General features: G+C 36.5%; 1 protein-coding gene across 1 annotated transcript; it reads left to right on the top strand.

Moving 5' to 3' along the window:
• Window positions 1–1204: 1204 nt before the first annotated feature.
• On the top strand, window positions 1205–26124 carry VPS36 (vacuolar protein sorting 36 homolog). The gene is made up of 14 exons (XM_019752172.2): window positions 1205–1395; window positions 8176–8244; window positions 9601–9671; window positions 11606–11720; window positions 12831–12920; window positions 13644–13730; window positions 20729–20761; window positions 20881–20958; window positions 21512–21646; window positions 23014–23079; window positions 24517–24581; window positions 24735–24819; window positions 25766–25842; window positions 25924–26124. The coding sequence occupies exons 1-14, from the start codon at window positions 1300–1302 to the stop codon at window positions 26015–26017; spliced, it is 1161 nt and encodes a 386-aa protein (XP_019607731.1). The 5' UTR covers window positions 1205–1299; the 3' UTR covers window positions 26018–26124.

Below are 26124 nucleotides of genomic sequence, written 5' to 3'. Positions count from 1 at the left end.
TTTAAAGCAGTAATTCTATTTTGGGAAGACACTCTAAAACAATCCTACAGAGAAAAAAAAATCAGTTGTACAAGTATAAACATAGGTGTTCCATTTATAATGCAAAATATATAAATAAAATGAAATGGGGCAGTGGAAGAGGCCCAGGCAGTGGGACTAGCTGCTGTGGATCGGTTTGAGGGGACCAATCCACAGGTAAATTTTGAAATGTTGTCTAGAGTAAACTCATGAGGTCTATGTAAATATAGAAAATGCCTCAATGGGGGGAGAGGGGGAAGGAGCACAAAATAGTACTTACATACTGACTATATTACTGGACAGAGAGAGTTCCATCACTGTCGCTAGCAGAGCCAAACACTAAACACTGAGAAGTGCCGTGGAGAAAAATTGGCTATTTCATTATGAATGGCGCCACCCAGGAGAACCGAAAGCTAATGCTTAAAAGCCCGGACTCCTGTATGGTTTACAGACAAGGGGTTTTACAGAGCAAAATCACAAGTCATCATGAGTAAGGGTTTTGGGGTCATCGGTCTTGCTGATTGGTCAAGAGTGAGGTAAGAGCAGTAAATCATTTCAGGTGTTGAGGTCAACTTCGGTGTCTTTCAGTCTGGCTTCATGAGGATGTGGCCCCGGGGTCTTTCCGTATTAGGGCTCAAGAGCTGAAACACAACTTAGGCCATGATGATATCTTTAGCTTAACTGAAACCCATACTTTGTGACCCTTAGTCAAGGCATGGCCATTTTTTTCCAGCTGCTTCAGGGGGTTAATGGCTACTAAGCTTATAGAACTGTGGTGAAGAAACTGAAGAGTGCTGGGGCTACATATTAAATCAAAATCCCACATTAAATCAGGACCCTCTGTTTCAACTGCAGCTGTGTAAAAACAATTCAGGCCATAAATATTCATTTGGAAAATACATTATTTACAGCCTTTAATGAACATGGCAACATGCTGGGCACTGACAAACAGGAATAATGCACAATAAAGAAGTCCAAGCTGTGGTGTGGGCTCCATCAAAGTCCCTTGTAAGCCCTGGGTTTGTGCCCCAGTTGGACCAAAGTTGGGGTAGACATCCTGTCTGGGGCCATTGGCGGACCCACAGCCAGGGGGCGCTTCAAGCACGTCTTCACGTCCCTGGGCTCCTGGGGGCCCTGCGCGCTCCCTCAGGAGCCCTCCGCCCTCTTGTTCGCCGCTCCCTCCCCGCCCGCCGCCAGGGGGCGCCGCAGGCCGCTCGGCGCTCTGTCGCCACCAAAGAGCACCAGCGCTGGCGAGCGGCTGGGGTGGGCTTGGCGGCGACCATGGACCGCTTCGTGTGGACCAGCGGCCTCCTGGAGATCAACGAGACCCTAGTGATCCAGCAGCGCGGGGTGCGCATCTACGACGGCGAGGAGAAGGTAGGGCGGTGGCGCGCAGCCCGGCCCCTCCTTGCTCTCCCGGCCCTCGGCGCGCAGTCGGGCCGGCCTTCCGGGCCTCCCCCTCGCCGTGGGCGCCCGCCCAGCGCTGCGCACCGGCTCCAACTTTGGACTGGTTCCCGGCGGGCGCGGACGGTGGCAGCTCCCCTCCGCCCCCCAAATCCTCCTCAGGATGGTGCAGCTGTGGGGGCCACGGCTGCACGCGTTCAGGGCGGCGATAACGACGGCCCACCCCTCGGGGTGGTCTCAGAACCCCCCAGACGCTGATCTTGGCGGAGGCCGGCGCAGGCCAGCCCCGCCTTTGTTAGGAGACTGTCGTGTTCCCTCACCCGGGGGCTTCGGGCTGGGGTCCTCGCGGGAGCCGCAGGGATTGTGGTCTTGGCCAGAGCGGCAGACAGATTGCTTTGAGAGGATTTCTGAAAAGAAGTATCAGTGTCTCGTTGGGACGTCTTTGCTAAAGGCTTTAAAAAAAAATTATTTTAGAAAGGAGTTCTGAGCATTTATTTTATAAAGGGATGTAATAGGCCGTGCCTTGTAATCCTAGCATACACTTTAGGAGATGTGTTTGCAAATTGAGAGGACACATATTAACTGTAAGCATTCTGTGGAGACTTCCATCAAACTATTAAACTATCATCCTGTTCTGGATGAAATGCATAAGCTGGAAATCGAAAAAAATTAAAAACCCATTTATAGTTTCCAGCAGTTTTACTTGCCATTTCTCCTTCCTTGTTCTAATGAAACTTCTTTCTGTGTGTTTGCATACGTTCCTTGCCCCACACGTAGCTTTTCCTGGTCGGTGCTCACTGAAGCTCGAGGCTTCCTTCCGCCTGGAGAATGGGGGCGGGTGCCACGGGATCTAGAGGCACCGCTGACCCCGGTGCTCTCCCTCCCGTCCGCGCATTTTCCGTGTACTGTGTTGTCTCCATTATTGAACCAAGGTCTTTTTCTTAAATAATTTGCTTGGACTTAATACCATTTTACTGCCTCAGCACTTTAACTTGATGTCAAATTGGGTTTGCATCTTTTGATTGGAGTGACAGCTTAATGTTTTTGTTTTTTAAACCCAAATTACACCTTTGGAACTGTTTTAAATGGGAAGCATGATCAACCTCCCCCCCTTCGGCGGGTGTGATGATGCCCCCACTCTCAGAACTGAATGCCTGACAATGGTAGGTTGGTCTTCAGAGACTCCTCCAAAGCCACTCCCTTCTGAAAATCAGAGCACCGCACTCTTGTTCTATGCAGTTTCAGTATGCAAATTAGGAACACCTTGGCTGACACAAACTATAATGTTATATATTTATAACAGAAAAAATTAAAACCATTAGTATCTGTATATGAAAAATGATTAAACCCGCAAATTCTGTTTTTTTCCTTTAAATTTTTTGCTTCTTGTTTTAGTAGACAAGTAGATATAGGTATCAGAAGATTAAGGAAAACTTAGTTGAGACCCTTTGATCTAGTCAAAAATTCTTAACTGTTCTAAACACTTGGAGTGGTGAAGGAGGGGTGTAGGTGTCTTGGAATTGAAACAGCTCTAAGATGGGCCTTTTCACCACTGTGGACCCTGGGCTGGATCTGCTCAGTCACTTGCTGAGCTGCTGCTGTTCCTGGTGTGATTGAGGGTCAGACTGATTCGTGGAGGAAAGTCCTGTGTCGTGGCTTTCTCCATATGCTGGAAGGCTTCCAGACCTTAATTAACATGGTCTGAAGACTCTAGGAAGCTGCACCTCAGGCTCCAGATCTGATCAAGTTCCCTTTGGAAATCTCTCACTGACTCCCTTGATCTAGACACTGCAGTCCAGATTGCTTAGCCTTCATGGCTTTGCATCCCAACTCATTCCCCAGCAGGCGTGCACATGGCAGCCTAATAGGCCAATTGGACACCTAGAGGGCAGGAAGTGTGCCTTATGCATCGGTGTATCTCCTGGCTCATTTTTGGTATGAAATACGTTTTTAAAAACCTGAATAATTAAGAGCACCTATTGTGTGCCAGTAACTATGTATAATCTCATTTACTCCTCTCCATGGGCATGCGGTGAGTATTTTATGAATGAGAAAATAACTCTCAGAAAGTGACTTGCCTAAGATCACAGTTATCTGGAGAGACAGGAGTTAAATCTCTGTTGATGAGACTCCCAAAGCCTGTGCTTTGTTCACTGTGATGCCACACTTCAAAAATACAGCAGTCACCAATGCCAGACTCTTTGTGTAGTGTTTAATATAGGTAATTCTCCCCAAAATGAGGACACCGAAACCCTCAGCTGATAGTTGAGAAAACTGACCTGTCCAAGGTCACACAATTAATAATTGGTGGAGCTGGAGTGGACTATGCTCTTCCCCCTGGCCAAATGCCTCTTGGGAATAAACGCCAGCTTGCTTGTTTATACAGGCATGGTTTTCATGGGCCCATTATGACCGGATAATGTGTTGTTTTCATAAGCAGTGTAGACAGGCCATTTGTTTTAATTCACTGAAGCGTCTATAGCCTTGGCTAATTTAAAAAATAATGTGAGAAGGTTAGTAGCATATAAAGTGGCAAGTTGGTAGCATATGGTAGAAGATTTGGGAAATATTTCTTTTCTTTCATCTAGCTGGTTTCACTTTTGATTTGGGAAATAATCAGAGATGCATAAAAATATAAAAATATAATGAATGAGGATGCTCATCTCAGCATTGTTATATCTGTTATATATTATGTATAAGGAAAAATTGGAAGTATTCTGAATGTCCACCATAGGGTTTGGTTCATTAAATATGACACGCCCTAATCAGCATGAGGAATTGCTAATGATAGGCTGCTGAATGAAAAAAGTAAGTTAGAGTACTAGAAATATCATGACGTCATTTTATTTAAAGATTATACACACACACTATATATATACACACATGTATACTCACATATGTGTATATGTGTGTGTATACACACTGGTATGATTGAGAGATTTCATTTTCTTTTTTAGACTTTTAAAAAATATTTTCCAGATTTTCAACAATATGTTACTTTTTTAAAATTAAATTTATTGGGGTGACAATGGTTAGTAAAATTACATAGATTTCACATCATCTATATATCACATTGTGTGTTCACTACCCAGAGTCAGTTCTATCACCATATATTTCACCTCCTTTATCCTCTTCTACCATCCCCCTCCCCTCTTACCCTCTGAATATATTACTTTTATAACAGAAAAAATACTAAATGAAAAAGAAAACAGGGTAAGAGGTTGTTCATTGAATGCCTAAATTAGATCAACTTTTAAGTAGTTAAAATTATTCTAGCTCTGAGTGGTAGAAGCAAACCAGCCTAAACTTGTCTCAGGTTTAGCTCATAATCCCTTGGAATCCCTGAAGGGAACTGTTACACAATTTCTTGATTTAGAGCAGCAACATTTTACGTTTGCGTTGTTAATTGACATTGCAACAGAACATACTCTGGCTTCAGCTTTAAATTCACATCCTTATGTGTGGATTTCAGTAAGATAAATTGCAGTTTCTTAATCAGAACTATTATTATGCTCTATTGTAGCATCATGTACTCGCAAACTGATGAAATATTTGCTGTTGGAAAAGGGAAATCCTGTTGGCAAAAAAGATTTTTAAAATATCTTAAACTCAATTATTTGGTTTTACATGCATGAGATTACCGAAACATTTGAAGCCAAACTGAATTAAGTGCCAGGAGTATGTATGTTTTACTTCTGATTCAGAGGAAAACATGGAATTTGTAAAGTCTTTTCTCTGAGGTGTTGAATAATCCCTCACAGAGTGTATTTAACCTAGATGGTTCAGTAGGTCTCTTACCATTAAAGTTTATTAACCATATTACTTAATACTTACTAATATTGAGATACCTTACTCTTAGAAACTATGTTTTTTTAAAAATTCATGTCAAACGTGCTGGTTTTTTATTAAAGGACTTTTTTGACAAAAGTGTTTCTGTATATGTTTAACAAAAATAATTTATATACATTTCAGAGTTAACTGAAGTTACATATGGCTGTAGCAAATTTCTTTATCTTTTTTTGTTAGACAGGTAATAAAGTTGTTAAACATGGGTAAGCCAAAAGAAGAAACTTGAAATAATCAGTAATCCTACTAGCAATAAACCATTACTTTTGGCCTCCTCTATGTGTGTGTGGTTGCACGCTTGTGTATGTGCTGTGTGAGTGTGTAATCATACTATGTATACTATTTTGACTCCTACTTTTTTCTATATTAATATGAGTATCGTAATATATTGTATCAACTACATACATCATTAAATTCATGGTTATTTTTACTTATATATAAGTAAAAAAAAGTTATATATAACTTTATTATATATAATAAAGTTTTAATTGGTTATTTACTTGACAAACATTTTAACCACATTATTTTAAACTCAAAAGGATTATTATTTGTAATAAACTGGACACTCACTAAAATGCTTTGAGTTTGTGTTGTAAGACAGCCTTATAAATTGGACCAACCTTGTAACTTTTGAAATAAACAAATTATTCCTCAAAAGGATATAAGCAAGTCCTACCTGAGGGCAATTTCTACTTTCTAGTAATTAGAGTTAATAGACGCTTCCAATATGTCTTGCTTTTAACAGAAATGAAGTGGTTTGATTTATTAATCTCTTGGGTTCCAACTCTAAAATTTGCTTATTTATATTATTTTCAATGCATAGTACCAAATGAGGACTAAAGGTTTGATCCTAAATACCCAGCTGGCTTTTTTATTTTTATTTTTTTGTATTACAGTTTTTTAAAAAACAGTTTTACATTTATATTTTCAGTAGGTGATACAATCCCATGATAAAAATTCAAAACCCACAAAAAGTATAAAGTTAAAAGTCTCCTCCTCTCATTTCTTCGTCACCCAGTTCCCCATTGGAGGCTACCAGTGCATCATTCTAGAGAACTGTGTATACGTAGATATTTGCATAAAATACATTTTTTCCTTTGTAAAATATAAATTTGTAATGTACTTTGCATACAAAGTTCTTATTCTTGTTTTTTTCACTTAATGTGGAGAATTTATCATATTTCATCAATTTTAAATGCACATTTCCCCCCCACAGTTTAACAACTCTGGAATCAGGATGTATCTTAAAATCAATGGCACCTTAGATTTTATCAAATACAATAAGTACATAAAGGGTCTCCTCATTCTTTTTAATGACTGAGTAGTCCCTTCATTGTGTGGATGTACATTTCCCTTTTGGTGGACATTTGAATTGTTTCCTATTTCTTGATTTTAACAAACAGCAGTGAATTACACAGTAGTATATCATTGTGCACACGTGTGAATTCATCTGTGGGTTAAATCCTTAGAAGTGCAATTATTGGATCAAAGGATATGTGTATTTGTATTTTGATAGGTATTAATACACAACCCTCCATAGAAGTTGGCTCTCTAGCAATGTGTACAAATCTTATTTCCCCAACACTTCGCTTGCATAATGTTATCAAACTTTTGGACTTCTGCCAATCTCATGGATGAAAGGGGTATCTTGATGGTCCCTTAATTTGCCTTTTTCTTATTATGGTATCAGTGAGGTTGGGCATCTGTTAATGTGTTTGAGTCACTTGTGGTTCCTTTTCTGTGAACTTTCTAATAGTCTGCCTATTTCCCTAGTGGATTGTAGGATATTTTCTTATTGATTTGTAAGAGTATTTTACATATAAAGGAAATCAGCCCTTTGTGATATGAGTTACAGTTATTTTTCCCAGTCTGCTATCTTTGCTCTTGGTGGTTTTTGCCACAAAGAATTTGTGTGCAAGCATGTATGTGGAGTTGAATTTATTAATCCTTTTCTCTAATGCTAATTAGTTTAACTTTTTTTTAGAAAGACCTTCTCTCTGAAATTATTTTTTAAATTCTCTCATTTTTTTCTAGTGCTTTTACAATTTTTTCTTTTTTTAAACTCAGATATTTGATCCATCTAGAATTTATTTTGGTGCCATGTGTTAGGTATAAATCCAACTTTATGTTTATTGTTTTTTCCTACTGGGCAACCCATTTGTCCCAGTGCCATTGGTTGAATCTCCATTCACACTTATTCTTGTATGTGTTTGTGTCTATTTATGAATTTTCTTACTATATAAAAATTATTTTTAAAAATTATATGAGTGTTATACACGAATTCAGTCTCATGGTAAAAAAATTCAACCAATAGTGAAGTTTTTAAAAAGGGTTCTTTGCTTCTCTTCTTCCTATTCCCTCACGCTTTTTCTGAGATAATTATTGTTAATAGATTACCAAGTATTCCATTTAGAACTCTTTCTATTACTACTACGTGTGTGTGTATACGTATATATATCTCACGTGTAGTTTGGGGGATATGGAGATTCTATATCTATCTATCTATCTATCTATCTATCTATCTATCTATCTATCTATCTGTCATGTGTAATATACTGTAAGTTGCTTTTTTCCCCACTCTATGTCTTAGAATTCCATGATAGTTGGTGTAGCTGTAACTCATTATCCTTTTTACCCTCGATATGGGTTCCATAGTATGAATGTATGATACTTGATTTAACCACTACCTTATTGTTACACATCTAGATTGTTTGCAGTTTCCCCTAATTTTAGCAAGGCTTTATATAAAACTTATGAAGTGTGTAGCGTTGCTTCTCTTTAATTTGTGATAAGCCTAATTCTAAAATGTTTATTTATGATTAGCTTACTATTGTGTAATTTGTGAGGAAGAAAAACTGGACTACATTGAGTGATATGTTATTAATACTTGTGATCTTCTCTTTCTAGATAAAATTTGATGCTGGGACCCTCCTTCTTAGTACACATCGACTAATTTGGAGAGATCAGAAAAATCATGTAAGATACAGTTTTTTATACCTGTCCTAAGTCTTAAATCACTGAAGTTTTTCTTTCTTTTTCCTTTCTGGCCAAGCTATAAATAGATGCCTCAAATTTTTATTTTCAGAATGTTAGCAGAGTATGTCCCATATGATCTCTCTGAATGGAATACAGATAGAGGGGTTGGAGTGTTTTCCCTCATTCAGTTCCAGAAAAGTCTATAGTTTCTGAATAGAGAATCATGGTGACTCCTGTTTTTTAAACACCAGTCAGATCCTGCCCCATACCTGAATGTTCATGTGTAACAGGAATAATTCTCCCATCAGTTGTCAGCGGTCCTTAAAAAAAACCTCATACGTCCTCAAAAGAACCCATTCCGCTGATTATTGTTGAGAATCAGGTGGCTAGGCCTGCTTGGAAGCGCATGCTTTTACCTGCTAAGAACAGCCCCTAAGCCACTGAGCAGGAGGAGAAAAGTCCGTTTCTTCATTTCTCGGAAGAGGAAACGAGTTATGTTTATAGAGCTGTCTTTATTCCAAAGAGCTAACTTGAAAGTGTGTGTATATAAATTTCGGTAAAATAAACAATCTCTTCTACATTATTTTAATGATTGTTGCCCCCCCCCTTTAAATTTTAGTTCCACAGATAAATAATATACTATACTGAGTCTCTTTGAAAGGCCACTAGCCATTGTAAAATCTAAGACTTTTTTTTTTGCTCCTCAGGAACCAATGTTTGCGTCCTTAGTGGTGATATTGCCCTTATTGATAATGCATTGCCTTAGAACTGTTAATGTTGTCCAATTTTTTTAAAAAGAAATACACTGAGGAAAGAAATTGTTTTTGGAGGGATCGCTGTCTTTAAACCATATGTTTATAAATTAATCTTAGTAGAATTTTTTTGATTATCATATAAAGAGGTTAATTTAGAAATCCTTAAGCCATCTATTAAATGCCAGCCATTTATAATAATTTAAAAAATGAAATGTATTAATAAGAGGAAGCTACATTAGTATTTTCTGTTAAAAATTACTTGTGGGCAGGTGAGTGAAGTATAAAAAATTATAAAGAAGAAAAATCAGTAACACACTCCTTAAAGTTGTTTCGATTTACCTGTTCTATTTTTTTTGCTTTCCATATAAGAGTATATTATACGTAAAAGTTTCATATAAATACTACTTTTTAAAAGATGTACCTACTGTAAAAACGAAGGTAGTTATAGCTGCTTTTAAACCTCTTATGTTCTTCCATGCAGTAAAACGCATTATTATCTTTTATTAAGTGCCTTAAAGGTATTTGGCACTCTATTAAATGCTATAAAACAAGGATTTCTGACTAGTCTTATGAATCACGTTTTCTATTGATTTCCTCCCAGGAATGCTGCATGGCCATTCCTCTTTCCCAAATTGTGTTCATTGAAGAACAGTCAGCTGGAATTGGGAAAAGGTAAGGTCTGTATATTACAGTCTTTATTCACTAAAACATTTTCATTCAAGCTGTTATCATTAATTTAGTTGATTTATTGCTGTGCCATGACCATACGTGGAAATGAATCTAATGATTCATAACAATAATTTAAAAAAATACTTTTTTTTAAAATTAAAGTTTATTGGGGTGACATGCAGAGAAAAACTTTAAGTATGTTCTCGGTCATTTGAATTTTCCTCTGCTGTGTCTTCCAAGGAGATCTACACTATAAAAAAAAATATTTAAAATAGTTACCGTCACAATAGTGTCTTATTTTTAAACATCTCCAGTGAGACGGAATTCAGTTATATGCCAGGTTAACTTTTCTCAGGTATTCTCTTTTATTTCCCAGCTCTCCCCGCCACCCCCAACAATTACCATATCTCATTGATTCAAAGATGTATATACATTTTCACCCTTAAACATTGGGGAACAGTGTGTTTTTCCAGGACTCATCAGCTCCAAGTCAAGTCGTTGTGTTTTTCAAATCTAGTTGTGGAGGGCACAGCTCAGCTCCAAGTCAAGTGGTTGTTTTCAATCTAGTTGTGGAGGGCGCAGCTCACTGGCCCATGTGGGAATCGAACTGCAACCTGGGTGTTATGAGCACTGCGCTCTAACCAACTGAGCCAACAGGTCTCCTCCAAGATACTTCTTTGATCTGATAGGTTTTAAACTTGATGAAGTACAATATTGAATGATCCAAGAAGTGAATATGTGAAAAAATTGGCATGGATCTTTTATGCTGACTTTGGGATTTTTAAACTTCATTTTGTGTCGTAATCTCTTAGCTTTTCATTGGGTTTCCTTAGACAAAATCTGATAGCAGGGCTCAGGTTTTTCACTTTTAAAGATTTTTTAATGCTTGCACCCATCCTAATTGTCATAGTTTCTTTGCTCTACTTGGCAGTTCATTTCAAAGAGTCGTGTGATTCTTGCACAGTTTATTTGCTCACCTCACCTAAAGATGTTTACCACAAAGGAATAGATGAAAAGTCCTTACAAATCTGTCCCCAGTTCACTAAACAAAACGTTTGTTACATTGAATAGGCCCCACACATGGTGTTTCAATTTGATGATGATATTTAGGCAACCATATGGGCCTAAATAAAGTAAAATTGAGTAGTAGGTGAATCTGTAATGTGATCATAAAGAAAGCTTTAAGCTAGATATCCAAGATATTTTGGCTAAGATTTTTGGTTTTGCTGATCTTTATAGAAGATTGTTAATTGAGCAGGTTGGGGGGAATAAAGAGGAAAAGAGACATAAAACTGAACAAATATAGTGGTATTTTTGGTAGCATAGAAGATAATGGTAGTCATAAAGATTATGGTAATTTGTGTTCCTAGAGCAGCAGCATTTTGAGAATTGTTTTTGCTATTGGATATCTTTCTAAATCATGCTGTTGATTGAGTGGCATTTTCCAAAAATGACACCGTAGCATGTTAGTTTTGGATGGAGTTTTAATAAAATGTCAGCTGGCCAGTTTTACACAGATAAGTTTTCACATTTTGTTTTCAAATGGGTAAGGTAGTATGCTTTGGCAGAAATTATAGGCTCCTGGTAACCTCTGGGGATGACTCTGTAAATGGAAAACCCTCATCATAAATGAAAATTATAAACCACCCTAAATTTTACAAATTTATTTTGAACTTATTTCCTAAAACCACATTTTGATTTCATCCATAGACCTAGTAACTTGAATTTTTTTGTTCATAGCTTGTAAGTTTTTGGTAGAGATATTTTCAAAAGGTTCATCAATACTGAATTAACACAGACTTTCAAAGGATTCCTTTCAGGATGTTCTTTGTTTCTACCTGAATTTTAAATATGACCTGAAATATATTAAAAGCTATGAAAATAGAATTGATGATTTTAAAAGGCAATTTTATATGTTACATTTGCTTTTTCTTTAGTGCCAAAATAGTGGTTCATCTTCACCCAGCTCCTCCTAACAAAGAGCTCGGTCCATTCCAGAGCTGTAAGAATTCCTACATCAAACTCTCCTTCAAAGAACATGGCCAGATTGAGGTAAGTTTCTGTAAGAATAAAATTGACTAGAAAGGTGTGCTTTATTCTATATGAATAAAATTGGACTAGGAATTTTTGTTGTTTGTTAATATGATGGAAGACAATATTGTTTCCATATTGTTAATATGATAAAGGCAGCATACCAGGTATCACCATATTTTTACAATAAAATTTTTGATATCTTAACCCTTATCAGTGGAGAATATGAAGTGTAGGTTTCAATAGGAACAGGAAGCAGGAGGGTGTGGTCATAAGGAAAGAGTGGACGCTAGAAATATGCCACTAGGAAAGTTTTCAGTGGTATATGTAGTCTGGTTAAAGGGACAGAGTGTAATGCAGTGACATGTTAAACTACCTCAGTATCTGAAAGCTCACCAGCCTTAGATCAGCAGTGTATCTTTACCTTTATTAACTCCATACAAATATAATCACTTACATACTTTTTCTATAATATAATAGTTTAAATGTTCTGATGAATAAGTTGCTGTATATGTATTCTTTAAACATTTATAAGTCTGTGTGTTGATTGCCCCACTGATGTCATAAATGATCTATGTTCTTTTTTTCTACAGCACCTCACCCGGTGCTCTTCACACAGTAGGCACTAAGCAAATATTAGTCACTAACTGAAGTCACTCTCACTGTAGGTGAAAAATACAATTGATTTTTTGTGAACAGAGGCATGTTTTGGCTCTAATTTCTTAAATTAAGGCTCTCTACACATTTTAAGACAAATTATTCTCTGCTTCCTTCATGGATAATGGTTGTATATTTTTCTTGGCACTGTGTCTGCTTCACTATAGATTGAAAACAATCCACATAGGCAGGATTGTTTAAAGTAAGTATATTTATTTCATTGTCACTCATCTCTTTGTTGAGAATAGCTCACTTTATATAGAAGGTCAGTTCCTTCTTTTTTTTTTTCTTTGTTCTTTCTGAAGTTGATCCAAGAAAAGAACTTCCTTTGATTTTCTTTGATGTCTCTGAGAATTCTAGGCTTGTTGCAAATGACTGAACAGACCCTTCAACTAAAGAAATGTTAAGTAATGATTTGTAGGAGGATGCCACAACTTGACTGACTCATTTAAAGTGTATCTGTGTGTATAACAGTTTTACAGGCGTTTATCAGAGGAAATGACACAGAGAAGATGGGAGAACATGCCAGTTTCCCAGTCATTTCAAACAAATAGAGGACCCCAGGTATTTTTAACACTGTTTCTTAATCCAGTGTTTTCAGCTCTGTACTTATCTTCATTAAGAAAAAATATTTCTGTGATTATAGAACTTTCCAGAAGTAAAATAATGATATTTTATTAAAAATTTATTCTCACAGAACCTCATTTAGTGCTCTATAGACAGGAGCCACTTAGTAAAAATAAATGACTACAGAGTAATTTTGGGGATGGTAGAAGTTAGATTCCACTTGCTTCATTCTGTTCTTCATAATCAGTGTGACATCTGAGAGAACAGACAATACCACTGAGTAACATTTTCCAGGCCAGTTTTAAATTAACTACCAACTATGGACAGATACTTAAATGTGTAAAAGTAGTTTGTATAATAACTGTCAAGTACTAAAACTTTTAACTATAATTTTTTGCACATTTGAGACCCTATTAAATATCAGATACATAACAGGTTGCCAAAGAACAAAAATGGATAGGAAATTTAATTTATAGGTAAAATGAAGAGTCAAATATGCCATTTATTGTATGTTGAATGCTTCTTTATGATGATTTGAAGATTGTTATGTATGGCAAGAAACTGACAAATGTTTTGAAAGGAAACTAGATGTAATTGTGTGCTGTTTTTCTTTGTTTTTTTTGTGGGTCCTTTCCCGCCATTGAAAACACAATGTGGTGGGTTACAAAAGATTGTGTCCTTCCTATTTTGTATGTTTTATTTTCTACTTTTGTTTTTCAGCCAGGAAGAATAAGGGCTGTAGGAATTGTAGGCATCGAAAGGAAACTGGAAGAAAAAAGAAAAGAAACTGACAAAAACATTTCTGAGGTAACTCTTACACAAGTTCCGGTCAGCTGTCTTTTTCAGCCATTTGTGGTTATTCTTTTGGATACAGCTGTGACTGATTCCATTCTGTATATTGGAACATATTTAGTTTGTGTGCAGCTACGTAGTATCTTATTCCATTTAACAGCCCTACTTCAGGTTGGCATGGTTTAGCCAAAATGTGTTTTAAAACATTTTTCCAAAAAGGAATAAAAAAATAAAGCTAATTTGTTTTCTGTGATTTTAGAAAATATCTTGGATTGTTGTATATAAATTTAAAAATGTAGATGGAATTTATTGGAGTATACTCCTAATGAATTCAAGGTCTTCTATATAATTACTTTGGACATTTGGTTAACTTAGATAAGGGAAAAATGCTATTCTGTGGCCCTTATCCCTGGTCAGACACCACACAATTTTACACTGATGACCTCTCAGGGACCAGACACAGATACAATAAGAATGGCTCAAACTAACCCATCAGCTAGGAGAACAACCCTAAGCATGTACATTTCAGTGTTTTTGAAACTTCATCATATATGAGGAAATTCAAGCGAAGGGTAAAGAACTCTAGTTAAGAAAACCTGTTATGCATTTTATTCTGCAACTAGTTAATACATCTAAACATATCATTGGTTTTCCCACATTTATATGATAATGGCCATGGATTTTTATGAAATGATTCTATGAAGTAATTGTTTAGTTTTTATAATAATTTGTAAATAAAATTTCATTGAAGAGTGCTGTTCATAGAGTTTCAAAGATGTATATTAATCAAATAAAGTTAAATACAAATAGTTATTGAATACCTGTTGTAGTCAAGGTTCTTCAAAGAAACAGAACCAATAGGAGATATATAGGTATTGACATATAGATATATTGATATCTATGTCTCTGTACATAGAGTTATAGATCTTTTCTATCCATATCTTTTTATATATACACAGTGTATTATTTATACACAGTGGGTTTATTTTATATATACATTGTATATTATATATATACACAGTGGGTTTATTATAAGGAATTGGCTCATGTGATTGTGAGGACTGAGAAGTCCCACAGCCTGAGAAGTCCCAAGCTGGTGACCCAGGAAAGCTGGTGATATAAATTCTACTCTGAATCCAAAGTGCTGATGGTGGTAAGTCCCAGTCCAAGGGCAGAAGACTGATGTCTTTGCTCAGCAGTCAGGCAGAGGAGTTAAGTTCTCGCTTCCTCCAACTTTTTGTTCCTTCACACCCTCAGTGGACTGGATAATGTCTACCCACGCTGAGGAGGGCAGTCTGCTTTACACAGTGTACCATTCAAATGCTAATCTCATGTGGCAACACCCTCACAGACACACATAGAATAATGTTGGATCAAATACCTGGGTATTCCATGATCTAGTCAAATGGACACATCAAATTAATCATATAATAGTACCTATTCTGGGCCTACGAATTGAAAATACAGATCATTGTTGAGGAACCAGGGTATTTGTCCTATTAAGTGCCCATGATATAGGTTTTGTTGATCGCATGTTAATGGTAAAGTTGTACCTGTTCCTCAGCCCTACGAGTTTCCTGCAAATTGGTAGCTAGATCCAGAGGCTTGATCAGACTCCTGTTTGATCCCTTTAGTAAGACTAGAAGTCTGTGTGCTTTCATCAGGAGGTACATGTCTCTTTTTATGACGTTAGTAGCTGTTAATGTTCAGTGCGTAGGTCTGTTGATTCATTTTTGGTTGCAAATGATGATATTTTATGATTTATTTTTCACTTATTGGAATACTTTTTAAAGAGATGTTTGCCTTCATCTACTGTTTGGCTACTCAGTGATAGGGAAGGTAGGAAAAGTGCCTTTTCCTTTATCATCATGATAATAAATTGGTTGCTTATCCTCCAAAGGTGACTAATTAGGTTTTTTTTTTTTACATATTATTATGAATTTATAAATTTGAACATTTTTGATAAGTTTCAATCATTTGCAATTATTATTCTATTTAACGCTCAAATTGTCCCATCTTTGGCCAGTGGGAACCTCTTCAGGTTAGCTATTGATGTGACCTGGTAGATTTGAATAAGCTTCCTTACAGTCTGGTGTGAAAAAAGTTCGAGGACCGTTTTGTACATTTCCTGCCCCATCTTGTACATTTCCCACCCCAGATCTAGAATCAACCATACCTGAGAAACGGGTTTCTTTTAGTGGGAAATAGTATTTCAAAACCACAGTCTACCTCTCAGGAATATTCATCTCTGTCGGATTGATCTTTATTTCTAGGCCTTTTCAGTGGAAAGAGCTACAATTTTTTTTTGTTTTGGAAAAAAGTGCCTCAATAAGGTCATAGTGATAACTTCCTATTCAAATTCAGGAGTATGCTAACAAATAATTACTAAACCTGTTAAAAAGAATTTTTTTGTATGTGTTCTCCCTATTCCTCCCGCATTTTAAAAATAGGCGTGCTGCATCTACACTGTCCAGTCAGCCACTGCATATACTGTTTCCCCTCTAGCTCTCATTTAGTCTCAGTTTTATAAGTAACTATACGTGTAATACCACCAGTCCTTTTGCTGATCTCCCTTTATTCATTTTGGTTGTCTGAAGTTCATCCTCTAGTAGATTTTTCAGAAAGTATTCATGGGAACAGTATCCCTTGAGTTCTGGCATACTTGTATTCCTTATATGTGAAAGTCAGTTGTGGTGGTTTTAAAATCCTTGGCTCACATTTCCTTTTCCTCGAGTACCTTCAATATGTTACTTTCAATTTTTTGTCTGGCATGAAGTGTTGCTGCCGAAGAGTGATGAGAATCTAATTTTTTTCTTCCCTTAAAAGCCACTTGCTGTTTTGCCTAGGTCCCCAAAGGATTTATTTATTTATGTATGTATTTATTTATTTAAATAAAGTCCAATAATTTAACTGGAATGTGTCTGTGTGTTTACTAGAATGTGTTAGTCATTCTGGGTTGTTAATATGCTTTCAGTGTTTGGTTTCAGAAGGTTTTTCCTTTAATGTCGGGGAAGTTTTTCTATATTATAATTTTCAATAATTGTTTTGATTTTTTTATTCTGAGATGTCTGTGAGCTGTATGTTGTAGCTTTACTGCCTGTCTTCACTATTAGTGACTTTCTTTCAAATCCTTTTTATCTCTTTCTTTTTTATTGAGAAAATTTTCCTCTTTTCACTTGTTTCTCTTAAGATATTAACTATTGTGTTTATTCATTCTTGTGTTCTGTCTAGTGTAGTCTTTATTTCAGAAATGATTTTTAAAAAATCTTTTCCTGAATCTTGTCACTTCATTTCTGATTCATGTTGTCCTTTCTCAGCATGTATCATTTTTAAAACATATTTTAGCTCATTTTGAAGTAAAAGGTTATATTTTTATCTGATCTATGAACATGTCTTTCTGGCATGCTTCATTGTGTGTGATGTTATTCTACTGATTTTTAAAAAAAATTTTTCTTGGAGAATGTTGGGGAACTGTGTTTTTCAAGGGCCTATCAACTACAAGTCTTTATCCTTCAATATAGTTGTGGAGAGCACAGCTCAGCTCCAAGTCCAGTCGCCATTTTCAATCTTTAGTTGTAGGGGTCACAGCCCACCATCCCATGCGGGAATTGAACCAGCAACCTTGTTGAGAGCCCGCGCTCTAACCAACTGAGCCATCCGGCTGCCCCTCCAGAAGTTCAGTGGCAGCTCGTTGTCTTCAATCTAGTTGTAGAGGGCGCAGTTCACTGGCCCATGTAGGAATCGAACTGGTAACCCTGTTGTTGAGAGCTTGCACTTTAACCAGCTGAACCATCCGGTCGCCCCTCATTTTTTTCTTATAATAATTTTGAGTGGGATTTGACCTTAATACTTGCTGTTGCTAATTTTCATATGAAATTAGTTTTCCTGAACTTTTAGAGGAAGATGTAGTTCAAGGTAGCTTTTCTTACTGCACAGAGCTCTCTTCTGCTGGTTAAAAAGGTGGTGACTTGCTTTCTGTGATTTCCTACCCCTGTTTCCATCCCATTTTTATCAGAACCTTTTTTCTCTTCCCCTCTGTTATCTCTACCTTGCTCCGTTTTTTATTCCTCTCTCAGTAGTTTCTCCCCAGTGGGGATTCTGTCCTGGAAGAGAAGGCTAAAGGGTCATTTTCATGAGTTCATAGACTACTTCAGCCCTTCCTGAGGACACTTTGTACCCACCCAGTATTGAAGTGGGCAAACCCTCCCAGTTTGAGTTACTGTCCTCAAGTTGGCCCATCTCACTTTTCCAGTAACCACCTATTGGGCTTTTGGGGGTTGTCTTATTCCAGACCTGTAAGTTGCCCTGGTGCCTCCATTTTCTTTCTCCTGCTTGGATGCTAATATTATGCAGATCTTGTGGCTCTTGGGGTTTGTCCACACCTGCTTGTATCTTGTGGTTTTTGTGAATCTTGTCACTTAGTTTTGTAGTGTAAGCTGTCTGTGGGTTTTGGTTTTGAGATCTAGTTGCCCTGTCTGTTTTTATGTTGGGAATTGGAGAGATTTAGAAACTGTGCTGCCATAGCCACCATCTTCCCAGAATCCTTTATTCCCATACAATTCTAGCACTTTAGCATTAGAGGGGTTCTTACTATCCAGAGAAGTGATTGTCTCAGAGCTAGTGACTAGATTTGGAACCGGGATGATGAGAACTCAGGTCTCCTGATTTGCAGCAAGTGTAGTCTAATATATCATGGCTATTCTCTTTGCCACCACCCAGAAGGTGCTATCACGGTCCTCTTTCAGTGACATTTGTTGTCTTCCTTTTTGTGTGACACTTTTGGAGATGGCATCAGACAGTGAACTAATTTTGCATTATTAGTGTTCCTTTTTCTGAATGCTGCCATGCTAATTTAGTGTTCACAGTATTGTTTTTCTGACTTTATGGAATGTTACTCTGTTTCAGTCTAATTTCCCAGAGTTACATGCTCAAAGGGTGCTACACAAGCATTGTGCTCTCTTGTGCAGGTCACAGTCCTTGCTCTCTACTTTGTGGGAGCCCTGTATCATGTTTGAGATGTGGTGATATGCCAGGTAGGCAGGCACATAAGCAAACAGACTTTCTCTGCAGTGTGAGAAACTCCATGTTAGGAGAAAACAGTGGCAGCAACAGGAACAAGGCCTGTTACTTCAGTTGGGGTCAGGGAAGACTTGTTAGCAGAAGGAATTCAAGGCCTGGAAGTTGAGCAGGTGCTAGTAGATGACCAGTAGGGATAAGAGGATCCATGTGGAGGGAATGCAATATGCAAAGGTACAGAATCAAGATTATTGAAACAGAAAATTCAAGAATGTATTAACAGTTATTGAAGCTAATAACCAAAGTAATGACTGAGAGTCAGTAAGAAATAATGCTACAGATCAGCTTAAGACAGTATTCTCTGGTTAATTTTAAGGCAGATGCCACTTTTTTCAAAATCGGAGTGGAAATTTACGGATATGGAAGAGAGAGAAGGTTCTGTAAACTGGCAATTGAAATAATAGAATGGGCATGTGCATCAATTTTGCATTTGTACGTATGTTACTTCAATTTTACTGTAGATAGTTTCTCCACCCATTTTTTGGATAGTTGGCTAATTCCAAATTTTAGAATAATAGAAATAGAAGTGAGGAAGCTTTTGTTTGTGTTTTATAATTACTCAAAATATAGGAAATTCTTCTAAGGCACTAAAATATTTATATTTATTTTTATGAACCATAAGGAATAATGACTAATTTATGTGAACTCTTACTTTTAGCATATTTTTAATGAAAATACAATAAAGTGATTTACCATATAAAATTTAAAAGTATTGTCTTCCTAGTTTTCCTTAAACTTCTTTTTGTCTTTTCAAACTAAAAATCTAAGTGTATAAAGTGTTGTGTGTGTTTCATTTTTGAAAACTAGGTTGTTGGGTGATTTGCCCTCCATTTAAATGGTAGAATTGACTTTGTTTCAGAGCTGGTGCCCAGAGTTTCCCACAAAAGGTTTCCTGCATCTGCTGGCTGTTGCTGATAAGAATCCAGTGTTTAAGCCTTTTGTTTATCTGAGGAAATTCCTGTTAGGTGTGTGCACATTCCCCTTTGTTTTCAGTATTAGCCTTAGTGAGTCGGCCATAAGAATCCTGCACAACACTCTATTCTTTAGCAAAGTCCATTTGCAGGTGGGGGGTACTTTCCTGCATGTAATTAAGATGGGCATGAGCTCCTCAGAACCTATTGATCACAAGTCTGTGTGGACGAAAGGTTTTCAATTAATGATAAATTGCTTAATCGGTTTAAAAAAATGACATCTGTGCACATCAATTAGACAGCAGGTAGTCTGCACAGGAAGTGTATTTTTGGTAATTTGAAACAAATTTATATAAATGTGTCAGATTAAATTGGAAGAGACCTTGGAAGTGGATGTTCATTATAGCAAATTAAACAGTCGATGGGTTTTATTTAGATATGTTTTAGTGGTATTTGAATGTGTTCCTTTTGTCATAGTGACTGTATCCAAAGCCACAGGTGTAATCTGTTCAGTATTGAAGAGGCTGAGACATACGGTTTCAGTTAAATTATACCTGGTATTGAAGCTAACATTGTTGTGTGCAAAGAAGTATTTCTGCAGCTACATGTTGCCATTTTCAACCAGGAAAGCTTTCCAATGCCTTTGATTCTTGACCTCTCATCAGGAAATGATTTGGGGAAAAGCCAGTGACAAATTTTCTTACTTATGTCAAAGAACAGTGAATAATATTTTCTGAACTATTACATATATCACTTTTTGTTTGTTTAATCAATAGTAACTATTTTCTCTTTGAAACTTGTTTTTTGCAGTTTATTTTGGAAAAAGTATGCTTTCTTAGCTAAACTAATTCTTAGAATAAGAATTTAGTAATAGATTTATTACTTGTATAAATATTTGTATAAACTGACATCTGTAAGAAAATTTTGTAAATTTTTGTCGTAGGGAAGAAAACAAGAGTGCTTCATTGTTGTGAAACACTTTAATTCTTTAGACAGATTCCAACAAAAACTCATTTCTCATTTCAGGCCTTTGAAGACCTCAGCAAGCTAATGGTCAAAGTATGTATCATTTACACCTCGTAACGTCATACCGGTTATGATACAGTTTTGAAAATACCTTGTTAGCAGATACTTCGGGGACATTATTTCTTTTCAGTCTTTCACTGTTCTGTTGACAGGCTAAGGAAATGGTGGAGTTATCAAAATCAATTGCTAATAAGATAAAAGACAAGCAAGGTGACATCACAGAAGATGAGGTAAATAGGTTGCTTTTTAAGGCATTAGAAACTACACAGATAATGCATTGATGTATGGGGGATTTACTCGTTTGCTTTCTTAATGTAGTGTTTCCTTTCTTTTAGGATTTGAGGATATATGAAAGTGCTAAAGAAAAAGTTAGCCATAAAAACTTTTTTGATTCTAGTAGGATTAAAGGATATTTCACTAACTTTTCTTGGAATGTAGAAAACAGATATTGAAATATGTAAGGAGTGACTGTCTTATACATATCCCTGTTTGACATCTGTTTCATTAAATTTGTCTACAATCTGGTCACAGCCATGTTTCTGAGTTTTCGGTTGTATCATTGGATTGACATTAAATATAGCATAGTTATCTAAATCTCCTCTCACACCAAACTTGTGAGATAAATGGAGTATGAGATACCAAGATAGAAGGAAGAATAATTAGATTTATGCAGGGAACTGCTAGAAAAAGAGTAGAATTGAATTTATAATGGAAGGATTTCAAATGTCAGGATGGAGAGACTAATTCTGAATTCTCTTTTTGTACATTTTCTCCTCATTGTAGACCATCAGGTTTAAATCCTATTTGCTGAGCATGGGAATAGCTAACCCAGTTACCAGGGAAACCTATGGCTCAGGCACACAGTACCACATGCAGCTGGCCAAACAGCTGGCTGGAATACTGCAGGCACCTTTAGAGGTAAAAATAAAACTTAAATGGTCTTTTTAAATTGTCTTAAATTACTTCCATGCCATCAGAAATCTTAACAAGAGCATAACTCCTTCTGTGATGTGGTTACTATTCAAATGACATGTTATTTTTTCTTTCAGTAATATTAAATTAGTTCAGTGTACTTGTGAATGGAGTCTTTGTCAGTAATCTTCTAAATTGTTTTCAGTTTTCATTTTAGAAATCTGTAACTTTGTAAATCTAAGTGATATGTTTTTCTTATCTCTTATTTTCAAAAGGAAATATATGATCTCTATATTTAGATATATTTCCATATGTCTTAAAATATGTACTATTAATAATTTCATAAGATTCATCTTCAACTCTAACATTAGTTTGGCAATCAAAACTTTCTTTATTAAAGCACTTGTATTAAGAAATATTTCAAACATGACGAAGTAGGATAGCGTAATGAATCCCTATGTGCCCATCATCTAGCTTTTAATGTAGGCCAACCTCCACACAGAATTACTGTAAAGCAAATCCCAGACATCACATCATTTTATCTGTAAATATTTCTGTATGTAATTATAATAATAAAGATGTCTTTAAATGTAATTTATAATCCCATTCTACAACTAAAAAGTTAAAAATAATTTTTTAATATCAAATATCTAGTTAGTGTTTTCATTTTCTCTTACATTTGGTGTGTTCAAATCAAGATCCATTGCAATTGATTGATTTGTCTCTCAAGTTCTTGGGTTTTTGTTTTTTTTTAATTCCATGGGTTTTTCCCTTCTCCCATCTTCCTCCCCACCACACACAATTTATTTATTGCAGAAACTAGTAGTTTATCTGATAGTGTCTCAGACTCTGGATTTTGTTGACTTGTATGTTAACATGCTTCCCTATCCTGTGTATTCCCTGCAAATGGGTAGTTATATCTAGAAGATTCTTTTTTTCTTGACAATATTTCATAGAGGTCTTGTGCATTTTCATCAGGAGGTACTTAATGTCTGATTGTGATGTTAGCAGCATTGACAGTTATTACCTAGATTATTAAATCATTAGGTTTTGCAAAATGGTGATATTCTTAATTAGTTCTGTAATTTAATCTTAATTTCTTAGCTGGAATAACTTAAAACATTTAAATATACTTTTAAAACATGGTAGAGAGCCCCTCCTTTCATTTAGTAAATGGTGAAAGAGTGATAATGACCTTAAAGTCCAAATACTGGATTTGAAATACATTATGGTATCTTAGTTCTCCTGTGTGGTGTGTTTAAAAGTTTCTTAAGAAATTTTATAATTTCTGATTTCACTGTGATTATGATGTCTAAGAAATGCTAACTGGTGCTGGTTATAACAATACTTTTAAAATTTTCATATTTTAACAGGAACGAGGGGGAATAATGTCACTTACGGAGGTGTACTGTTTAGTAAACCGAGCCCGAGGAATGGAAGTAAGCATAGAATATTTAGATATTCTTTTTTTTTTTTAAATTAAATATAGACTTTCTTTATACAAATTCCCCTGCAGTGAATACAATGTGAGGAAGGGTTGTGAATATCAAAACTATTTTGAGAAGAAGTACAGTGCAGGGAAGAGAACACTGCTCTGGGATCCATGAGGTGGGTTCTGATCCTGGCTTTGCCAAGTGACCTTGAATAGCTTACTTAACCTCTCAGACTCAGTTTTCCTACATTTAAAATAAGGGTTTAAACTGACTGATACCTTTCCGTTTGTACAGTCTGTGTTTGTATTGTGATTAATAAGATTGTACATGATGCCCTGTCTCTGTGATAGTGTTTTGACTTAACTGGGTGGGACACAGAGGGCCTGCAAATACTGAGGGAAAGCTGCCCCGCTCCTTTGCTGTGACTCAGCGGCTGTCCTGCAACTCTCATTGCCGCTTCACGCCCAGGTATCCTTAGCCTGCAAGTTTCTGTCCCTGAACTCTTGGTGCCCTCGTAGGCAAACACAGTTTTGTGGTGTCAGCAGTTACCTCCATGCAAATGACTCACACACCAGTGCTCACCCCAGTGCCCCGAGTTGGGCCTGTGCTTGGTGTTTTTATTTGAATAGTCATCATAACTGCCATGGGTGGGCCCTTACTGTCCACCAGGCACTCTGCACGTATTACCTCATCTGTCCTCCTGGTAACTCAGTGAGGCAGCTACTGTTTTTACTCTCCCCATCTGGGGGGAACTGGGATGAGGATATTGAGGCTTAGAAAGAGAAAATAATTTGACCTATGGTGTACCTGCAGACAGTGGTTTGACAGGGACTTGGGCCCAAGCTGGGCTGGCTCCAGAACCATTGTATGTGACTGGAAGCTGTGCTCGTCACCCACCACACCGAATGGATCCTTTAAGGCTGCATGGTCCAGAAGGGGAGGGAGTAACTAGCTACATGTGACAGTTGTCAACTTGGTATGTAGTTGACCCAACTTGATATGTGTTGTAAGTGTAAATTACACACCAGATTTAGAAGACTTAGTACAGAACAAAGAAATGTTAACTATCTCATTAATAGTTTTTCATATCAATAATATGTTGCATTTTTTGATCTATTGGGGGTGTGTGTGTGTGTGTATATATATATATGTATGTATATATATATATACAAATTTCATCTGTTTTAATTTTTTTAATATGGCTACAAGAAAACTTTAAATTACATATATGACTTACATTCTGTTTCTATTGGCTAGCACTGCTTTAATGAATAGAGAAGTCTTTGCTTCTTTGTTAATCTTTCTGCCTTGTAGTGATTAAGCCACCTAAAATCCTTGATAAATGATAATTTTTTAATTTCCTCTTCTGTTTTAGTGATCATTATAATTACATAGCGTCACTCTATTAATTTGCAGTGTAAACTGGATTTTTTTCCCCATTAGTTGCTCTCACCGGAAGATTTAGTGAACGCATGCAAGATGCTGGAAGCTCTGAAATTACCTCTCAGGTAAAAGAACCTATATAGGAAGTTTAAATGTTGTTTTGTGTTAATATTGCCCTCATACCTGGGCATAAAAGAAAGTGAAAAATATTTGTGCCTTCTTAGTGGTTGAAGATCCTATATATTCATGGCATTATTCTCTCATCTACGTTGTTTTAGGCTCCGAGTTTTTGACAGTGGCGTCATGGTAATTGAGCTTCAGTCCCACAAGGAAGAGGAAATGGTGGCCTCAGCCTTGGAGACAGTATGTGAACCGGTTTCCTCCAGTCATTAGGGCTCGCTGAGAGGACCTGAATGCCTAGCAAGTTGAGAAACAGGATTTCCTTTTGAATTTCACTTTACTAAAGAGTAACGTTTGCAGACCCAGTTAAAAATGGTTTATCATTAACAATGAATAAGTGTTAATCAAAATTATACTTTGAAAACTTTTCGAAGCTTGCTAACACTCAAACATCTTAATAAAGAATTAGAATTAGTGAGGTGCTCTCTTTTTGTTTGAAGCTTAGTCTTGAGAATGTGTTTAACTTTGTTAATCAGAATGTTACTGATGATTGAACTTTTCCTTTCAGCAACACTTACATAAAGCAGCCTTACAAAACATCACAAGCTGTTTTATGAAATTGTTGCTTCAGAAAATATGAAAAGTAACGGTAGTCTAGATGGATTTTTATGGCCAAACTGCTGTTACTCATTAGGATACTTGAAATATTACTGCTTTCATAGCTGCTACAATGAGCCTTATAATTTTGAATAACTCACATTTATACTTTTTATTTTCAACTAGATGAAAAACCCAAGACTATAGATATTTCAAACACAGTTTTAAAACTAACCCTATACATAGCAGTCCTTCACTGGAGCATATAATGTGCACTCAGTTAGAATTTGTTATATGTTCCTTTTCAGAATATTGAAGTTTTTTTTGTGTTTTTATTTTTGGAATTAGTACAGTGCCTTTGTTACATTACAGAGGGTTTCATAGTATGTTTTCATCCACTTTATTTGGTCTGGGTCCTTCAGCTTTTAGAGAATTAAACATTAGTGAAGAAGACTTACTTCTATAATGAATATTCTTTGTATTTAAGTAGAAAATTCAGTAAATTATTTCCTGAGTATACCGGTAGACATTCTTTCTAGGTACCTAAGTGGTGTAAATTGTGACATATTTTTCTGCTGTGTGTTTCTGTTAGGTTTCTGAAAAAGGATCCCTGACATCAGAAGAGTTTGCCAAGCTTGTGGGAATGTCTGTCCTCCTGGCTAAAGAAAGGTAAGTACGGTCCTTGCCCTTCACTACAGCTTGTGATTCTGAATGGACAGATGATTGTGGTTTTCTCCCCTTGATTCCTAGGTTGCTTCTTGCAGAGAAGATGGGCCATCTTTGCCGAGACGACTCAGTGGAAGGCTTGCGGTTTTACCCCAATTTATTTATGACACAGAGCTAAGGGTTTTGTATTTAAAATACTTTTTATCCATATACTTGTGTCATGTGGAGATTGTATGACGTTGAGCAAAGAGTAAACCCTGAGAATAAATTGAGAATTTACTGGAA

Source organism: Rhinolophus sinicus, linkage group LG04 (genome assembly GCF_036562045.2).
Source record: "Rhinolophus sinicus isolate RSC01 linkage group LG04, ASM3656204v1, whole genome shotgun sequence".
Taxonomy (NCBI): Eukaryota; Metazoa; Chordata; class Mammalia; order Chiroptera; family Rhinolophidae; genus Rhinolophus; species Rhinolophus sinicus.
The sequence above is the reverse complement of the archived record's forward strand: the minus strand, read 5'-3'. Positions and strand labels throughout refer to the sequence as shown.

Coding starts and splice junctions, on each gene's coding strand:
- VPS36 (XM_019752172.2), top strand. CDS start 1,300: ATGGACCGCTTCGTGTGGACCAGCGGCCTCCTGGAGATCAACGAGACC. Junction 1,396..8,175: donor TCTACGACGGCGAGGAGAAG/GTAGGGCGGTGG, acceptor TTCTCTTTCTAG/ATAAAATTTGATGCTGGGAC. Junction 21,647..23,013: donor TACTGCAGGCACCTTTAGAG/GTAAAAATAAAA, acceptor ATATTTTAACAG/GAACGAGGGGGAATAATGTC.